The sequence below is a fragment of the Buteo buteo genome, chromosome Z (assembly GCF_964188355.1).
Source record: "Buteo buteo chromosome Z, bButBut1.hap1.1, whole genome shotgun sequence".
In the NCBI taxonomy this organism is placed as follows: domain Eukaryota; kingdom Metazoa; phylum Chordata; class Aves; order Accipitriformes; family Accipitridae; genus Buteo; species Buteo buteo.
This window is the reverse complement of record NC_134204.1, coordinates 84,708,612-84,726,521: the sequence shown is the minus strand read 5'-3', so window position 1 is coordinate 84,726,521 and position 17,910 is coordinate 84,708,612. Positions and strand designations below refer to the sequence as shown.

The window sequence follows — 17,910 nt, the reverse complement described above, 5'->3', positions numbered from 1 at the left end:
TAGACCTATAATAGCACTAGTTATCAGAAACAGAATGTTTTAAGAAAGTTAAAAAACAACAGCAGCAGGAGCCCTGATCAACAGTAATGTAACAGCACTGACCAGTAATATTTTGTATTATCAAAGGACAACAGGACATGGGGAATGCTCTGTCACTCTGTTCGTCAAGTGTCTGATCTCAGGAATAAGTTTTTTACACTTCAGCTGTTGATTCTTAAATAAAATTGATGTTCCAAACATTATGGTTTTGTTATTCTCAGCATTCTTGTTTTGTTTTCCTAACTAAAACCTCATCCATCAAAATACCACATTCTTTTGCTACATCTTTGGTTTTTTTGTATTGATTTGCTGTCTGTTAAGTTTCTGTTGTGTTTGTTCTGTAGGAAAGTGAATAAATGCATTAACAATTACACAGCTAGCTATCATCTGCCATCTCACTTAACAGGTCTGTGAGGTAAGAAAGTTAGTATTGCCTTAAGAGGCAGAGAAACTGAGGTGAATGACTGAACTTCTCTTCACTGTCTGTGTGCCACTGGTGAAAACCAGAATTCCCTAATTTCCAGTCTTAAATTCTGCCTTATATTCATTCTAAATTCAACGACCCTTAATTACTACTTACACTGATTCATATTTAATTGTGATTCAGTTACATATTATAGTCCTTTTTACCAAAATACTAAAAATTATGAGTTCTTTTAACTAGAATAATAGCTCTTCAAAATACTCTCATAATGTTTTTTGGCTATATTACTAAGGTCCTTTCAAGTCAGTTTATATTAAAGTGCTTAGTTGTCAGTTTGTCACCTGAATTCAGAAGCTATATAAATTCCTTCAGAGAAGTCAGCTGCCAAATACAGCAGCTTACACTCATAAAGGCCATGTCTCTTTTTTGCTGCAGTCATCAAGAATTTCACTATTATTTTCAAGATTTGACTGCTAAAGCATAGAACTGACTAGTGCAAATGCTTAGGCACAATTTTGATTAAAATGCATACATTCTTTTTCTGTGCAGAGGCAACACAATGGCATATAGCTTACTCCATCAGTAGACATTCCAGAGAACCTTAAAAAGGCGCATGTCTGCAGAACGTTTGGCAAAAGAACAAAACAAAGGATCCCACATCCTGTTTTACAGCATAGTACAATTAAAAAGAATTGTTCAGTGTGTTTTTGGAGAGTATACTTGAAACCAACAGAGCTAAAGCATTAGTTCTGTTGATACTCAGCCTACCTCCAGAATTCTACTTCAAGTAGTGTAAGGCTTGAGCAGTGTACCACTTAGCAACAATAGCTAATACGTTGCTTCATCCATATTGTCATCACTGCCATCACCAAAGTCATCTCCATCTTCAAAATATGAAGAAATGTAGTCATTTTCCTAAACAAAAAGAAAAAAAAAACATCTAGCACTCTTACCTGTGGAGGAGACAATTTATGAAAGGAACATGCTTTAAACTGCACATGAGCACCCACATCTTGAAACAGTAATAGGAGTTTTATTTCTTGGGAATCAATAAGGAGAATATTGTAATGAAGTTCTGATATCTATGAAGGAAGAGTTTATATGTATTGATTGTGGCAGGACACATTCCTGCTTGCAAGATCTTTTTTTCAGAGCTCTTTGGGAGTAACAAGTCTAAAACACCCACTTAAATTAACTACAACACAATGCAGTGCAGCCAAGAAAATTAATGTAATAATGCCTCTCACTACAACTCTCCCTCAGTGTCAGAGAAGCTAGGGACATTTCTTTGGCTGACAGCCAACACAGAACTCGATGAGTGGGATCTGACTTTGTGTAAATAGGAAAACATTATACCTCTTCATGCTCCTCTTCATCATCTTCCTCTGGTTCTTCTTCATCATCATCACCTTCTTTGTCTTTTGGTTTATCTTCTTTCTTGTCTTCCTCATCTTCAGATTTTTCTTCTTCATCATCCTTCTTTTCTAACTCCTGTCACAAGGCAATCTCCTTTACAAGGTAATCCCATGTCACAGCAACAGCATATCCTCCACACTACCAAAATGTTATGCTGCAGTTAACAGCAAGACAACTAGCGTAACAATGCTGTGCAAATGTTTTTTGTCAATATTTAAACCAACATGATGTGAAGCACGAGAACTTCATACAGACTTACTTGATCAAGCATTAGCCATCAGACTTGAAGTCTAAAAAAGTATGTCTTGTGTAATAAACTGAGATGATGATTTCCCTTTACCATCCACTGTTAGAATAACTGACAGTAGAAGACCATGTCGTATTTGATAAAGCAGTACCACATATTATATATAGTAGTGTATCTGCACCAAACAACTGATGGATCACCAAGAGAAAACATACAAGGCTGTTTCACCTCTAAGCTTCCCATTGCTAGGTGGGTAGTCGCCTCCAAAACCAAGGTCACTTTCCTCCTAAGTTTCTCTTCCTATATGTTTCTTCCCTCTCAACTTAGTAAATTGTTTAACTTCCAACATCAGTAGATTGGTGAAACAGCAATAGATTTAAAAGCTCTGGCACCAATTCCTCCTTCATAAGCTCTAATAGTAGCTCTGCTGTTCACAATTAGGCTACATTGTTAGCCGGTGCAGAACAATTGGTCATTGTGTTCAAACAGGAGCAAAGAAAATAGTTTCCACAGCCAGGCTCTATCCTTATCCTCTCCCTTATGCTACCACGTTGCAGAACAGTTGTCTGTCAGAGTTACAAGACAAGGCCAGAAAAAGGGTGCTCTGGTTGTTCCATTTGTACCAAAAAACATACTAAAGGTTTCATTTTCCTTCAGCAATTTCTGTTGTACAATTTAGAAGGAGTATGCACATCTTACCTCAATTTTTTTCAACACATCCAGATTACTTTTAGACTCAAAACTTTTTGCCTTTTTTGGGTTTGCACCTGCTGAAAAAAAATACACCACTATTATTTTTTTAATATGGAAGAACACAAATTCTCATTTTACTTGCTCTTAAAGACCTTACCTCTTGAGTATGCCATGGAAATCCCATACCGTCTGTATTAAAATTACCTTAGACTTTGACCTATATCATTCATGGAGGTATAAATGCCCAACTTATGTAAGTGATGCCTATATAGCCAGTTTGAAATTCACTTTGAACAGGCAGTTGAGTAAAGGTTTGGCCAAAGTATGATCTTCAGCTTCACAAAGTACTTTTCACCTACATACTAACAATATGGTAAGAAACTAGAACAAAATCTCAATTGCTATTTTTCATGATCTTGAAAAGATAAACACTCATTAATGTTACTACTTTATGCAACACATTAATGACAGCTGGTTGCTTCAGACAGATCAAAAAAAGGCAGACAGCAGTTTATTAGCTCCAACACAGTAGACATGTTACTGCAGCTCGATGGCTTTTGGACCACAGTTGGCTCTCATCTGATGAGTCCACAGTGCGTATTTCCACCTAGTCCCTTGATTCATGAACATAATCTTTTATCAAGTTACTCCCTACAATCCAACCTCATTATGCTACTTAACTATATGGTGAAGGTCAAAAATAGCATTCCATATACCCAGGTAAGAGCTACCTGAATTGCAGCACCCTAAACTTATGTTGTCCCAATTCCAGGAGTGCCGTTTGACCAATAGATAAGGAGAGACAAAGAGCTCCAGAGTGAGAGATGTTACAGCATTTACAGAGAGCCCTGTGAGACGTCCTGTTTCCACAACATAAATGCCTTTTGGCTCTCCTGCTATATTCAGCATGATCACATGAAACTTAAAACACAGAGCTGCACCTAACACATATTAGCTCTTCTCAGCAGGGTAAAACTGCCTGTGTAAAGTGCCATATTGGTGTAGCTACACAGCTTCTGATGGGCAAGGTAGCTTCAGACAAGTGAGCTGATGTAACTGGCACCTTTTTTACACTAGGCTGGACTAAGTGGTATCAGAAAGAAAAATAGTATGCATTGATGTAAGGGATATCCTTTCTGGAGCAGATAGTAACCCAATGTGGTTATGTATTTTATCTGGCCTAATATTTAAGGAAGCAGAACACTAAGAGCTGCTAAGAAGACAACTGTATTTTGTCAAAAGCATTTGTCATAAATAACATTCAGTTCATTTCAGTGTTTTGCCCAGGAAGGCATTATGTGACAAAAGCACCGCACAGAGCTGAGGGGAGTCAAGCTGCTCTGTAATAACATATGAACAGCATCAAAGCAAACACATTCAGAACGAAGTCGGCTTTTAAACAAAACAAGTGGAAAGTGCGACTCAAAATTACCATCTCTGTACAACCCCCTGCAGGCTTTTGGAGATAATGCCTATAGAACAAACAGCCTGGAAATGAAAACAGACATGCAACATCTTTCCTTAAATGCTGGGCGTCTCTGGAGCTTATCATAAAATTAGAGACACTGACCCATCGTTAGTAGAACTTCAAGCAAAACAGCTCCTTACATCCACGTACAATGGAATACAATCTAATCATTCCAAATACCTGTTCTTGCAGTACTTGGGCTTAAATGCACACATGTGGTTGCTACATACATATGCATATAGCTGGCCTTCAAAAGCTGAACCCAGTCCATGCTTTAGGTGGTTTTTTTTGGCAAGCACTGCTGGTATGTAGGATACTGTGGTCCACAGCCCAGGGTGTGGGAGAGATGTGGAATTCTACCTGAATTTTTGTCACCAAGAAGGCAGGTGGTCAAGTCTTAGGTTAAAACATCCAGGGAAAACAGAAAAGGAGAAGGAGAGGTGTGTCAAAATGAAGCCGTCCCGGTGATACTGAAATCTTTATGGTTGTAATTTTTTATAAACTCAGGGAACAAAAGATAAGTAATCGATGTAAATCACTTGGGTAAGTAACTCTTGACAAGACAATGGAATAGAAGGAACAAACTGACCTAAAACTAGGAACCAGAAACTTTAGTGGGCTGGTTGCCCAAGAAGCTTGGCTGTTCCATGTGAAAACACGCCCTTTAGGTGAACTTAACTAATTATAACATGAAGACCACACCTCTAGAAGTTTGGATACCCACGTCCACCTGAAGACCCTCACCCACTGAGCTTGCACAGAAAAATTAAAAGACGCTGCACCTTTAAATGAAGATGAGGCACTATACACCAATCAGCTTTAAGATATAGAATTATGGGTACCAGTAAAAGGTTGATAAACAATGAGATGGTAATTATGCTAATTTACAATGTATAAATCAATGACTGTTTTAGTGCTGGGTGTGCTAGCTTTGCGGGGTCACCCCCTAGCACCCCCTTCTGTGCAGAACTGCCAATAAATAGCTAATAACTTGACTGTGTGTTACTGGCTTGCACACCCGGTGAATGATCCCACAAGTTTTGGGACAACACCCATAATCTAACTGTGTAGTCATCCCCAAACCACTCCTGCCACCTACCTGGGGAAGAGTGGCAGAAAAAGACCTGGGGGTGTTGGTCGACAGCCGGCTGAATGTGAGCCAGCAGTGTGCCCAGGTGGCCAAGAAGGCCAACGGCATCCTGGCCTGTATCAGAAATGGTGTGGCCAGCAGGAGCAGGGAGGTGATCGTCCCCCTGTACTGGGCACTGGTGAGGCCGCCCCTCGAGTCCTGTGTTCAGTTTTGGGCCCCTCACTGCAGGAAAGACATGGAGGGGCTGGAGCGTGTCCAGAGAAGGGCAACCGAGCTGGTGAGGGGTCAGAGCACAAGTCTGATGAGGAGCGGCTGAGGGAACTGGGGCTGTTTAGTCTGGAGAAGAGGAGGCTGAGGGGAGACCTGATTGCTCTCTACAACTACCTGAAGGGGGGTTGTAGCGAGGTGGGGGTGTCCTGGTTTCAGCTGGGATAGAGTTAATTGTCTTCCTAGTAGCTGGTACAGCGCTATGTTTTGAGTTCAGTATGCGAAGAATGTTGATAACACACTGATGTTTTCAGTTGTTGCTAAGCAGTGTTTAGACTAAGTCAAGGATTTTTCAGCTTCTCATGCCCAGCCAGCGAGAAAGCTGGAGGGGCACAAGAAGCTGGGACAGGACAGAGCCAGGGCAGCTGACCCAGACTGGACAACAGGGTATTCCATACCATGGGACGTCCCATCTAGGGTATAAACTGGGGGGAGTGGGGGTGGGGGATCGCCACTTGGGGACTAACTGGGTGTCGATCGGTGGGTGGTGAGCAATTGCACTGTGCATCATTTGTACATTCCAATCCTTTGATTATTACTGTTGTCATTTTATTAGTGTTATCACTATCATTATTAGTTTCTTCTTTTCTGTTCTATTAAACCGTTCTTATCTCAACCCATGAGTTTTACTTCATTTTCCGATTTTCTCCCCCATCCCACTGGGTGGGGGGGGGAGTGGTGCTTAGTTGCTGGCTGGGGTTAAACCACGACAGGGGGTCGGTCTCTTCTCCCAAGCAACAAGAGGAAATGGCCTCAAGTTGTGGGAAGGGAGGTTTAGATTGGATATTAGGAAAAAATTCTTTACTGAAGGGGTTGTCGGGCATTGGAACAGGCTGCCCAGGGAAGTGTGCAGTCACCATCCCTGGAGGTATTAAAAAAGCGCATAGACAAGGCACTTCAGGACATGGTTTAATGGGCATCATTGATGGTTGGACTTGATGATCTTAAAGGTCTTTTCCAACTTAAATGATTCTATGATCTACAAAGGTAGAATGGTAGGAAGCCTGTTTGAATTCCCATGCAGATTCTGTTGACTCCCTCACCTTTGTTCCACTTGGTTATAAAGTGTCACCTAAGATGGCTGTCCTCAAAATACAATAAAAATATGTACCAGAAGGGCTAATGTGTCACTGATTAGCTATTTACAAACCTCCTGAGTCACATGACTTTTGTATGGCCTCTGTATCATCAGGATTCTCAAAAACCCCTAAACTAAAACCACATGATTTTTGCTTTTAGAGGAACCTTTTTTTTTAATCCAATCAAATTCTGATGGTCAGCTGATCTTTGTCATTACAGCTATGTAAGCAAATGCACTTTTAAGAGCAGATTGAGAAACTGGCACAACATAAAGAGGAAAAATCCTCCACAGTGAGCAGTGACTCTCTCTTTGTTTATGATAATGACATTATAGTAACAAGGAATAATAAATCAGCATTTATGATTTCATTGGATCTTGAGGAGCTAATTATTACATATAGGCTTATAAAAGCCAATGCAGTTTCTTCTTCCGGAAAAAAAAATATGTAGGTATGTACTGGTCTAATCTTTAGAGATTTTGCAGATAAGTATTTAATTTTCAGTTGAATCTGGCAGTCTACCTTTAGTACCATGATTCTCAAGGACGCTCTTAAAAGGAACAAAGCTTCCAGCTGAGCCAGTCTCCATGACTACTGCACATTTCTTTTTCTATTTTATCCTTGAACCGAAAAATGACACATGAAATTGGATAAAGAGAACAAGAAAATAAACAATTATATGAGACAGCTAGATACCGAAGACCAAGTGTTATTTCATATCAACAGACCAACAGACTTCTACAGAGAACTTAAAATAAGTCATGCATACTAAAAAACACTCTGAAAAACAAATACATGTATGACGCTGTGTAATAGAAAAGATTTTCCTGTAAGAACAAGCAATACCAGCTCCAACTGCTGTTGAAGGATCTGGTTCACAACTCTGCAGAAGAAAGCTGAAAATAAACAAAAAATGTAAAACCAGGGAAAATAGAAAATAACCTACATTAAATCATGTGATTTATTAAATCACATGATTAAGCCTTTAATAATTAAGCCTTTAATAAAAGGCTTTAAAAAAATGCATGTCAACCAAATCATAAACAAGATAATTAAGAAACCCAAAATAAAGAAATCTGAACAGCCAGCTATTCATTGAAGAAGACTGTTGACTAAAGATACAAACTTTCAAAACAAAAAGTTTTATGTTTTGTTTTTAATCTTCCACTGTTACATAACTCATATGTTAAAAAATCTGTTCCGGTAACTTAGAACATCCTACAGAAGAAAAGCAAAAACCACAAAAGACAGGCTGATTAATAAATTTAGAAAAAATCTGCCAAAACCCCTGACTATTCAGACTAATTAACATTTCTACCATTTTTTTCCCCTAACAAGCTCCAGTACATCTTCTACCACTCAACTAGTGTGTACTTGATGCGTACTTAATGCTTCTTAAAAATATATAATATACCTTTTTTGGTCTTTTTCTTTGGCTTCACCTCTCTTGGGAGTCTTCTCCAATCTGTACAGAAAATAGCTTTAATACATATGAACAACGATTTACAACAGCAATCCTCCCCCTGCCACCCACCAAGGAAAGGTAGGGGCTCCTGTTGTGCTTGGTCCTATTTACATGCATGCCTAAGTGTTTTAGCACACAACAGTTTAATGGAATTGTAGCTGTAATTTAAATTGAGGAACCCAAGCAAGGACTAGCATTTCACTCACTTAACGACAACTGGCATCTGCCCCAAAGAGACAAAGTTCAGCTCTTCCAGTGGCCCATGTGCCCTTCTGTTTACATTCTATAACTAAGTTTGCAGTAGTGAGCTATACAGATAGCATTGTGGAAGTTCAATGTTATAAAACCCAGCTACCTGTGACTGAGACATCAGGTTGGGTTTTTTTTAGTAACATCAATGTTTGCTCCCAGTTCAAAATTGGTATCTGCTTGGTGAGTAAGAAAGAATGTAAGCTAGAGTGAGCACTAAAGCTTGCATTTTTTGCTGCAACTCAGTTGTTTCAACTGAGTAAATATAAATAAAATCAGATTTTTTTTTCTTATTTTTTTTTCCACAAACAATACTTCGCCTTGATCTGAAAACATGCAAAGGGCATAACCCTCAACAGGGAATACATGACTTGGTAAGGATTTGCATACTTTTTTATTGCTTGAAAAATAATGAATCAAACATTTAAAAGAGCAGAACATTTCACAGGTTAATAAAGAATTAGCCTTTGATAATCTCAGATATTACCCGGGGTCCATGTTTGATGCTCCTTTCCACTGTTCTGGTACTTTTTACGATACCTCTCAATTACTATAGAGAAGGATACAAAGAGTTACTGAATTCAATTAATTAAAAAGGCACTCCAGGCACTGTCCATGATATTTTCTTGTAACTAAACATACAGTGTGTTTTTTTAATTCCACATTGAACACTTTCTTGTGCTGTTGTCAAACACTTAAAAAACAGTTAAATGTCACTACTTTCAGCAGTTCTCATGCTAATTCCCAGGACTAATAATTTGCTAAGTACTTGCAAGACCTGGATTTTATATCCCCTTGAAAAAGGCAAAACCCCCAAATATTGCTTTGCATTTTTGGGATATCTCCTTTCAATCAAAACATCCTCCCCCCGCCCCCCCCCTCAAAAAAAAACCCAAACAAAAAACCCAACCCTCCAAAATTATTGTAATTTATACTTCTATCCTTGGAAAGCATGAAAACATTAAATGCAGATATAGTCAGGGAAACAAGGTTGAAACATCAAATGAACGCTAACTCTTCAAGAGTTTCCACACTCAAACCTCTGCTACAAAACCAGTCAGTGACATTTATCACCACTGTGCTAATCATAAAGAGTATCCAGAACTCCCAAGTCTCAGAAGGCCGCATCTCAGACTGATCATAATCAACTCCCAAGACTTCAAGTACTTCTGCAATGGCAAAGCTTTGCAGCGTAACAGAGATGTGTCGTAAGCAGCAGCAACACATTTTAGTCCATTCAACCTCTGTCCAGGCACAAGAACTAAACTGAGAAATGCATTGTAAATAATACAGTAGTTATACAGTGTAAGCACATCCATTTATACTGCAAAAAAACTTTCTTGTGCAATCTCTAATGACAAAAGCAGTATCAAACTTAAGGTTTTTTAAATCAGTCCCATTTTTTTCTTAGCAAATGACCATGCCCAACTGCAAAATCCACTTACTGCAAAATTACTGACTCTGATTGCACTAATAACTCATTACCCAAGCAGGGATAATTTTTGTGGGTATTGTACAAAAAATGGTAACAAACTGTGACCTTTGCAGTCAAAGAAATTCTAACATACTCACCAGAGAAAAGGAAGGGAGAAGGAAGGCATCAGAAATGAAGCTCATTTTTAAACTTAGCTATGACGAGGGCAAGCAGAAGACCTACTTCGAATTGTGCAACAAAAAGCTTGCATTTAAAATGACAGTGTCTCAAGAGGCATTTAATGTAGGTGGCCTTCACAGATGCTGCAGAAAACTGTCTGCACAGAAAGGGAAAGAAACTAGTAGTTTTGATTTCAGCTCAAGGCTCTTTAGTGAAGTACTAATTGCTGATGTCATCAGTAAAAAAATAGATCTGACTGACTCTCGCCACTCACAGCTAATGAATTAATTCCAATCCACTGCCAAGATGACAGTCACCCAGTCATAGCAGATATACCTACAGGAAAAAATATGAATGATGCATAGCTTATGAATTGAAGAAAATAGAGAACTTACTGTAGCATACACCTGCTACTCAAAATGAGTGTTGAATGATGAAAATCTGTTCTATATGGCACACTAACCCATCAAACTTGCCAGGTAGTATTAGATGTGGCTTTCATTTACTATCTGAATAATGAAAGATAGATAGCTATGTCCTAACTAATTAAAATGTTTCCCTTCTCACACTTCAAAGGACCATTTGGCTCACTGATGTTGTGCTGAGGGTTTAAAACAAGCCACTTGCTCTTGTAGCAAAGCCATTTTAGAAGTTCCAGCCCACAGTCCCCCTCCTTTAGTCTCACCAGATGTTTTGATGAAATACAGGGGAGCAAAGGGCTGTAAAAGAGGTAACAGAAAAGATCAGTTAAAAATAATCTACCCTGGGGCAAGAAAGCAATTTTCTTAAACGTAAGCCACTTCTGCCACATAATGCAGTCCCAGAGACAACTGCATACTGTGACTGAGATGAAAGCAAACTTTTTAAGCTGCAGACCACTACTGATGTAATTATACCCCACCCCTCAGATGAGGCATTTTTCTACAACTAAAGGTTCAGTAAAAAGTTACCTCAACTTACCAACTTACCCTTGGGGAGATGAGAACATTGGAAGCATTATTTGAGTCTATCAAGTGGCTGTCTACCTGCTTTCCCTGCAGCTGCCAGTTTTTGTAGAAAAACAGTCTTCAAAGCTGGCAGTGCTACTAAGGAGCACACTCAGCAACAGAGATCGATCGCTCCATCTCAGAAAGAAGGCTGCAGAAACAAAGACGATTTTGAGGTGAACAGTAAGAACGGTCACATGAGGCAAAGTTGGAAAAGAGAGACAGTAAGTTCTCATAGAGTAGCTGGTTCCTTGGAAATAACCCTGACCGGCTCTCAGGCATAGCAGTTTCCCTTTTTTGTGCCTCGAACAGAAATAGCAAACTTCAAGCCTGACAAAGATCAAGAGTACGGCAAGCCTCTAGTGAGATGAGAATCCAAAGAGACAGAAATTTGTTTACTCAGAAGATGAAAGAGGAGATGTGATAAAAGAGTAATTTGGAATTCTTCTACCATCATAAAGGGGTCTAGAAATGAAGATCAGGTCTATTCTCCCTGCCTCATAACCAAGGTTTTACCTGGCCGCATCCTCAGGGTCCACCTTGGCCCTGTGCTTGTGCTGCACTACAGCTGCCTGCTGCATGCCAGTGGCTGCTGGGCTCCAGCTGCAGGTCAGAGGAAGCATTCTGCATTTTGTGAGCCGCAATGTCTGGTCAGCAGTGTGTTCACTGCTCACACTGCAGAGTGCTGCTCCATTTTAAACAGTGCTTTAGTACAAGAACAAGTGGACAATGAATAAGGTGTGTTAATCAGTGCTACATTCAAAGCCTAATAAAAAACAAATTTGCACGCACTCTCAAAACCTCTAGAATTCACCACTACGCCATGAACAAAAATTACTAAAAACTCAGAGGCGACTGGACTATGTACCTGTATCGTATCGACATCATGAATATTAAGTCAGAAAATATTCTGATGGTTTTGGGGTGGAAATTGAACCTCACATTTTAGAGTTCAAGCCAGCTCTCATTATTCAAAATCAGCTCAAGATAGCAAGGAAAAGATTATCCAGTGTTTGTCCACTTTGGATTTCTCAAACATGTTTAGAAAGCTTTTTAGCAACTGCCTATTGCACTGACTTGGCCTAGGGTCTAACACATGCGGCATTTCCTAATATGTTGTATTTCCTATTTTTCTGTAACAGCACTTGCCATTTATACCATTCAGAACAAGCACTCAGGAGGATGATAGAACTAGGAAAAAAATCACAAACGAAAAGAAGCACTCCTCAAAGTAATAACCTCCTGTGACTGCTAGATTTACAATGCCCCTACAGCAAGGTGAACAGACACTAAAGTCTTTCTACCCTGCTCCCCTTTCCTTCATTCCCACCAGCTCAGTTTTCTGACCAGGAAGCTTGGATTTTAACAGTATAATGGTCTATGACTGGATGCCAAGTACAGCAAGCATTTATTGTTATCAAACAATAACAAAGCAGTTAATTTTTAATTATGGAAAAGCAAAAGACATTCTTAGGTCAAGTAGAATAAAATCAAGTTTTGGCTTATAATCCAGCTCTGCTTCTGATGTGAACCTCAGTAAATTACTTATCCTCATCTCGATCTTCGTATTTGAGGTGACTTGTCAGTAATACTTACCGATCTTTCCTGAATGGACTTCAGGGAAAAAAAATTAGTACCTTTTAGAATGTCCAACTATTAAATACAGCATTGATTATTTTAAGTATGTCTTTACACAAATAAAATGGAATCTAAATTTCAACATTAGTACTACAGATTTCTTTGCTCCAATGCAAAATTTTTAAGGCATTTTAACATGTAGAAGTGTGTATTTCACTTGTATTGGTTAGCATATAATTGAAAGGACTGCATACACTTGGTCTAAATATTTCTTACTGTATATCATACGGAACAGATGTGTGATACCTCTCCTTTTCACACAGTAATTGTTTTCTGGTTACAGCACTTGTAGGTGTGATCTACAACTTCAATAAGTGTAAAAGAAGAAAAATTCCCTATTATCTTAAGCTGCCAATTATTATTCCTCATTATGAGTACAAAATACATCTTCAACACATGCATTTCACTACATCATCCTTCATGTAATAATAAGTACTGAAGACATAAATAAAAATAAAAAGCACACAAACAAACCTTCATGATCTTCTTCTACTGCCAAAAAATATGGCATTTGTTTCATAGTTGCTCTAAGATCTTGTTTTAAGGCCAACATGTAATCTTCATCTTCTCCTGTTTTCAGAGGCACTGGCTTATTTTCTGTACTCTGTACAAATTATGTTTATTATTTATAAGGTCTTAATATCCATCAAATATACAGGAACACTAACAAAAGCTACAACAAACACAGCTAATCACAGAAGACTACAACTATGCATTATGCTACTTGGCAAGTACACCTTATTGCATTCTGACATGCGTAACTATGTTTACAACTAAATTTGTACCTTTTATAACTTCGCTGTATCTTTCTGCAAAAATGTATCAAGAAATGAAGAAAAAAACAGTATTAAAACTGTGAAATAGTCATTCATAGTCATGCTAAGCTCTTAATTGCCAAAAGCAGTTTTTCACACCAGCCTAGCTCAATCACAAACTACTGCTTCTCTCCTCAGTCAGAGTAGAGCTGGCCTTAATCTCTTCTAAAGCAGTGTTTTAACTACATGAAGTATGATCACTCTGAATCACATGGACACCCCAAAAACAGTTTTAAGAACACTGGAGCCAGAGACAAAATTACAGAATGGATGTTGTTTCTCTCACAGGACAGATGGTGCACAATCAATACCTATGTGGGAGGTTGCAAAGCACAGAGTGCTATCACAAGTACCAGAGCTGGAGCATGAACAGAGTTTACTGCTTCCAGCTATATTTGCTAGCTGGCCAACATTTTAAATCACTAATGTTGCTGATGGTAAGCTGCTGCTCCTTAATTGGGTTTCTAATTGCATTTACAGGAAATTTGTAAGAACTCAGAATGTGTCCATTAGCAATATGCAATAGCAACAATTCACTGCTTAAAGTAATTCCACTGTAAGTCAACAGCTGTAATATACTTTTGGTCACTGCCCAGTCATTAAATCTAACTCTTGCAATTTTTATCGTTCCTAGTTATGCCACTGGGTTAACTTTGATTTTTTTGAATGGCACTAGATTCCCCCTGACAAGTTTAATTTATTGCTGAAACTCTGTTCACAGAAGGAAGAAAGCATCTCTAGCTTCTCCATGGTATACATTAGATACACTGGGGCTAGTAATTCTCCTGCAAGGCTGATCCACTCACTGCTGACTGTAACTGCAGAGGCTGCAGTTCACACAGAATTCAGCTTCCTTGTGCTATCAAGCAGACTGCAACATTCACATTAGGAACAATTACAGATGGCTTAGTATCAATGAAATCACATAACTTAATTATAAAGGCAGGCTGAGAAGATATATAACATCTGGTTCAGTAAGGCAAAACCTTGGGTGAAATAACTGTTCAGAGAAATCTTAGCATAGCACCAAATATATGTCAAACCTGCAAGTTCTGTACCATAACATGAGATTGAGAAAAATTTCATGCACCTTGATCAAATCCTGACATAACTGGGAAGTGCTCTTATATAAAACTGCAACATTCTAAAACTACTTTTCCACCTCAAAATTGTCCAAGCTTCCCTGCATAGCAAAACACAGTCAGAAAATGCTCTTTCTTCCCCTTTAATTTTCAAATACATTTCAAATGCCAAATCTCAATTAAGTTTCCTTAATTACATAAAATATCCTTCAGTTATTCTCAAATTATTTTCAAATGCTGGCTACTGAGGTACCAGACAATCATCCAAAATCTTTTACATTTGCATCAACAGTAAATTTCTAAAATCAGCAAATCCATTCCCAGCTTCAAAGACTAGCGTAACTCCATTTCAGATAAATTCAGTATCCAGTGTTTCTGTTACTGTAATGTCCAGAAAACCAAATCATGATGAGTACTTTAACGAATCAACATCTTGCAAGCAATCTAGTTAAATATGGGATACAACAGTTAGCAAAGGGATAGGAAGTAATAATAAGAAAACAAATTATTTACATTAAATACTTCAAAACTGACCTAAAGTGCTTAGGGTTGTTCTTGTATTTCATTACATTATCTAAACATGAGAGTGAATACACTTTACCTAAACACAGAGACTGTGCTCTAAGATACTTGCTGTACTTACAGGATATGTTGGTGGAGGCTTAGACACGGTATCAGGCAGAGCTGCACCTTTACCAAAGCCAAGAGCGTCAATGTTGAAGGTAAATGCAGTACGTCCTCTTCCTGTACCTGACCCAGCCATCTGGAGTAACTGAAAATATTACAGTTTTTTAAAGATTTGTTTTTGTTACATGTATCAAATGCATGTACCTATAAAATTAATGTCTAACAAAGATTACAGTAATTTTAAAACCACTCTCAAAGATCATTTTAAATAGCAAGCCATTTTTAATGCCCATCTAACTTTCTTCCACATACTATAAATTTGGTGCATGCCTAAAATCAATTCCTTTTCCTCATTTCTGCTAGCCACCTCTGCATGCCTGAAACTATCTCCTAACCAAGGAATTTAAAACTTTCTTCTTCTTAACCTGAGATTCACTGACTTGAGTTCAACCAGGACAGAAGAACTAGAAACAAGGTGGGGTGGGGGGTGGCATGGGGAAGGGGAAAAAAGTTCAAGGACCCAGAACTTTCTGTGAATACGTTTTGCAGTTTCTAAACTTGTCTCCAAAAACCAGTTTGTGTTTGTCACTCATGGCTTCCTCATCCTTCTATCTATTTTTTTTTCCTTTATCTTTGTAACTAGCTTTGTGTACTGACAAGGAGCCAAAAGCAGAGATTCAAGGTAAAAGCATCAAAGGACTCCAGTATGTCTGCAAGCTAACTGCTGATAAAAGGAGGTTCATTGTAACTAAAATATTTCAATAAGGGTGTAAGAGAAAAATAGCCTGCAAAACTACATTTACAGTCACATCTCACCACCTTCACTGTTATGCCAATCTTCTTCATCTCAGGCTTATACGACCCATGGGTTGGCAAGTTAAGCAAAATGTGAGAGAGACACTTTTTGCAGAGAAGATGTCAAGAAAGGGGCCCCAAAAGAAGCCTGGCTGAACCAAAGTACTACTGTGCTCACTCCCCAAGACTGTGTAAAGATCAGTTCAAGGCCCCAGCCCAGAAATCCCACGTGCTGTTTACCATTAATTGCAAGGTTACCGTATTGCACCCTGCTTGGCAAGAACATGTCTGTTCCAGATTTGCTGCTGTACCTGTATCATCACATCTATTCCCACCATTAGTGTGTGTGAGGAATTCAAACAGGAAGTACGAAACATCACAGTAACTACAGCTTCTCATACGCTTGTCTAAAGTAACAAGGAATCTAGGAGAAAACTATGATTAGGACCAAAGAAATGCATACTTAAGCTCTTTTAAGATTGCCCAATGCCTTTTAAGCAATGGCCATTTTATTAAATGCCAGTGAGGCACTGGTTGATGCAAGTATTCCTCTACTTACTGTTTTCAACAGCAATAAACTCTGCTTGGATAAAACAAAACCACATTATACATTACCGCATCAGCCAGCAGCACAGAAAACTGTCTAAAAATAAGCAAAGAGACCTAAATAAATCATTTTAAGAAAGACAACAAAGCAAAAGCCAAGCCTGAGCATTTAATTAACTGGGGAAAAAAAAATAGCAAGCTTATTTGAGAACAGGATGAAAAGCAAGATATGAGCCTGGCAGAATGAAGAAAGATAAAAGATACAGTAAAGCTCCAAACACGAGCAATTATATTATCTAGGTGTGAAAAAAGGGAACCAACAGCAGAAGAAAACAAACAAACAAAAAAAGTGAAGCGCGACGTCCAGTTAGCAAGGAAAGGCACACTGTTTGCATTAAATCTAGTGAATATAAAGGTCCATTTTTAAAATGCTGCTTTAAAACTAATTCTTGGTAAGATTCTTTTGAAACAGCACATTAGTCTGATGAGAAGTAACGGCCTTTAAAACTAGCGGTATTTCGACTCCGCAGTTTTACCGAAACTCGTGATTTCTTCGAGGATACTGGCTTAGGTGGTTTATGTCTACCGACATCATGAGGTGACAGTGATAAGACGATCGCAGAAACGGTGAAAGAAGAGTTGAGCTATACGACTAAAGTCACCCAGCATGCCAAAGTTACCAGGACAAGCAGCGTTTTGGCTGCCACCAGGGATGCCTGACAGAGCAGACGGGGGGCATTTTGGTGCGTGAAGACCAGTTTGCGCGCGATTTGCTCTACGACACGCGGAGGCGCGTTTCAGATTTAAGCTTTTAAAACCCCTTCAAAACTACGTACGCTGTGGCTCGGGCTGTCGGTCGGGGGGAAGGCAGCGGGGGGGTCTTCGGGCGGGGAAGGCCTGTGGAAAGGGGGTCCCCGCCGGGTGGGAGGCGGCTGGCGGGAACGGTGTGAGGAGACTCGGCAGCCAGAAGAGCTCTCTCCTTATCGGGCGTTTTCCTCAGGAAAAAAAACCCCTCTCGATCGCGTTCGGACCCCTGGTTTCCAGAGACAGGTGCGATCAGCGGAAGGGGAGAGCAGGTACAGGAGAAAGGACTGAAATCTGGGATTTTGTGGGTTTGGTTTGTCGGGGTTTGGTTTGTTTTTTTTTTTTTCACCTGATGCCCCCGAAGGTAACAGTCTTTATCCCTGCCGTGTGAGAGAGAACGCAGAGCCCCCCGGCTCCTTCCTCGCCCCCTTCTCCCACTCCCCGCGCTGCCCCTCCGCCACCCCTCCCCAAGCCCGCCGGACACCCCCGCAGGGTCTCCCCGCTCCCCTCAACAACCCGCGCCCTACGGCTCTATTCTCCCCTCCGACGGGGTCCCTACCGCCTCCCCCCGGGCAGCGCCCGATCC

General features: G+C 39.5%; 1 protein-coding gene across 1 annotated transcript; it reads right to left on the bottom strand.

Moving 5' to 3' along the window:
- Positions 1-321: 321 nt before the first annotated feature.
- On the bottom strand, positions 322-17,781 carry POLR3G (RNA polymerase III subunit G). Its single transcript, XM_075019962.1, has 8 exons — positions 17,357-17,781; positions 15,196-15,324; positions 13,130-13,259; positions 8,925-8,987; positions 8,138-8,188; positions 2,826-2,896; positions 1,820-1,954; positions 322-1,378 (listed from the first exon to the last, which is right to left on the bottom strand). Exons 2-8 carry the CDS (start codon positions 15,313-15,315, stop codon positions 1,292-1,294), a joined length of 657 nt encoding a protein of 218 aa, XP_074876063.1. The 5' UTR covers positions 15,316-15,324; positions 17,357-17,781; the 3' UTR covers positions 322-1,291.
- Between the last annotated feature and the right edge of the window lie 129 nt (positions 17,782-17,910).

What these genes read in the sequence shown, in the direction of transcription:
- POLR3G (XM_075019962.1), bottom strand. Translation starts at nt 15,315, where the DNA reads ATGGCTGGGTCAGGTACAGGAAGAGGACGTACTGCATTTACCTTCAAC. An exon ending in AGCCTCCACCAACATATCCT is followed by an intron (nt 13,260 to 15,195) that starts GTAAGTACAGCA and finishes TAATTTGTACAG; the next exon opens with AGTACAGAAAATAAGCCAGT. An exon ending in AAAGAAAAAGACCAAAAAAG is followed by an intron (nt 2,897 to 8,137) that starts GTATATTATATA and finishes ATTTTTTTTCAG; the next exon opens with CAGGTGCAAACCCAAAAAAG.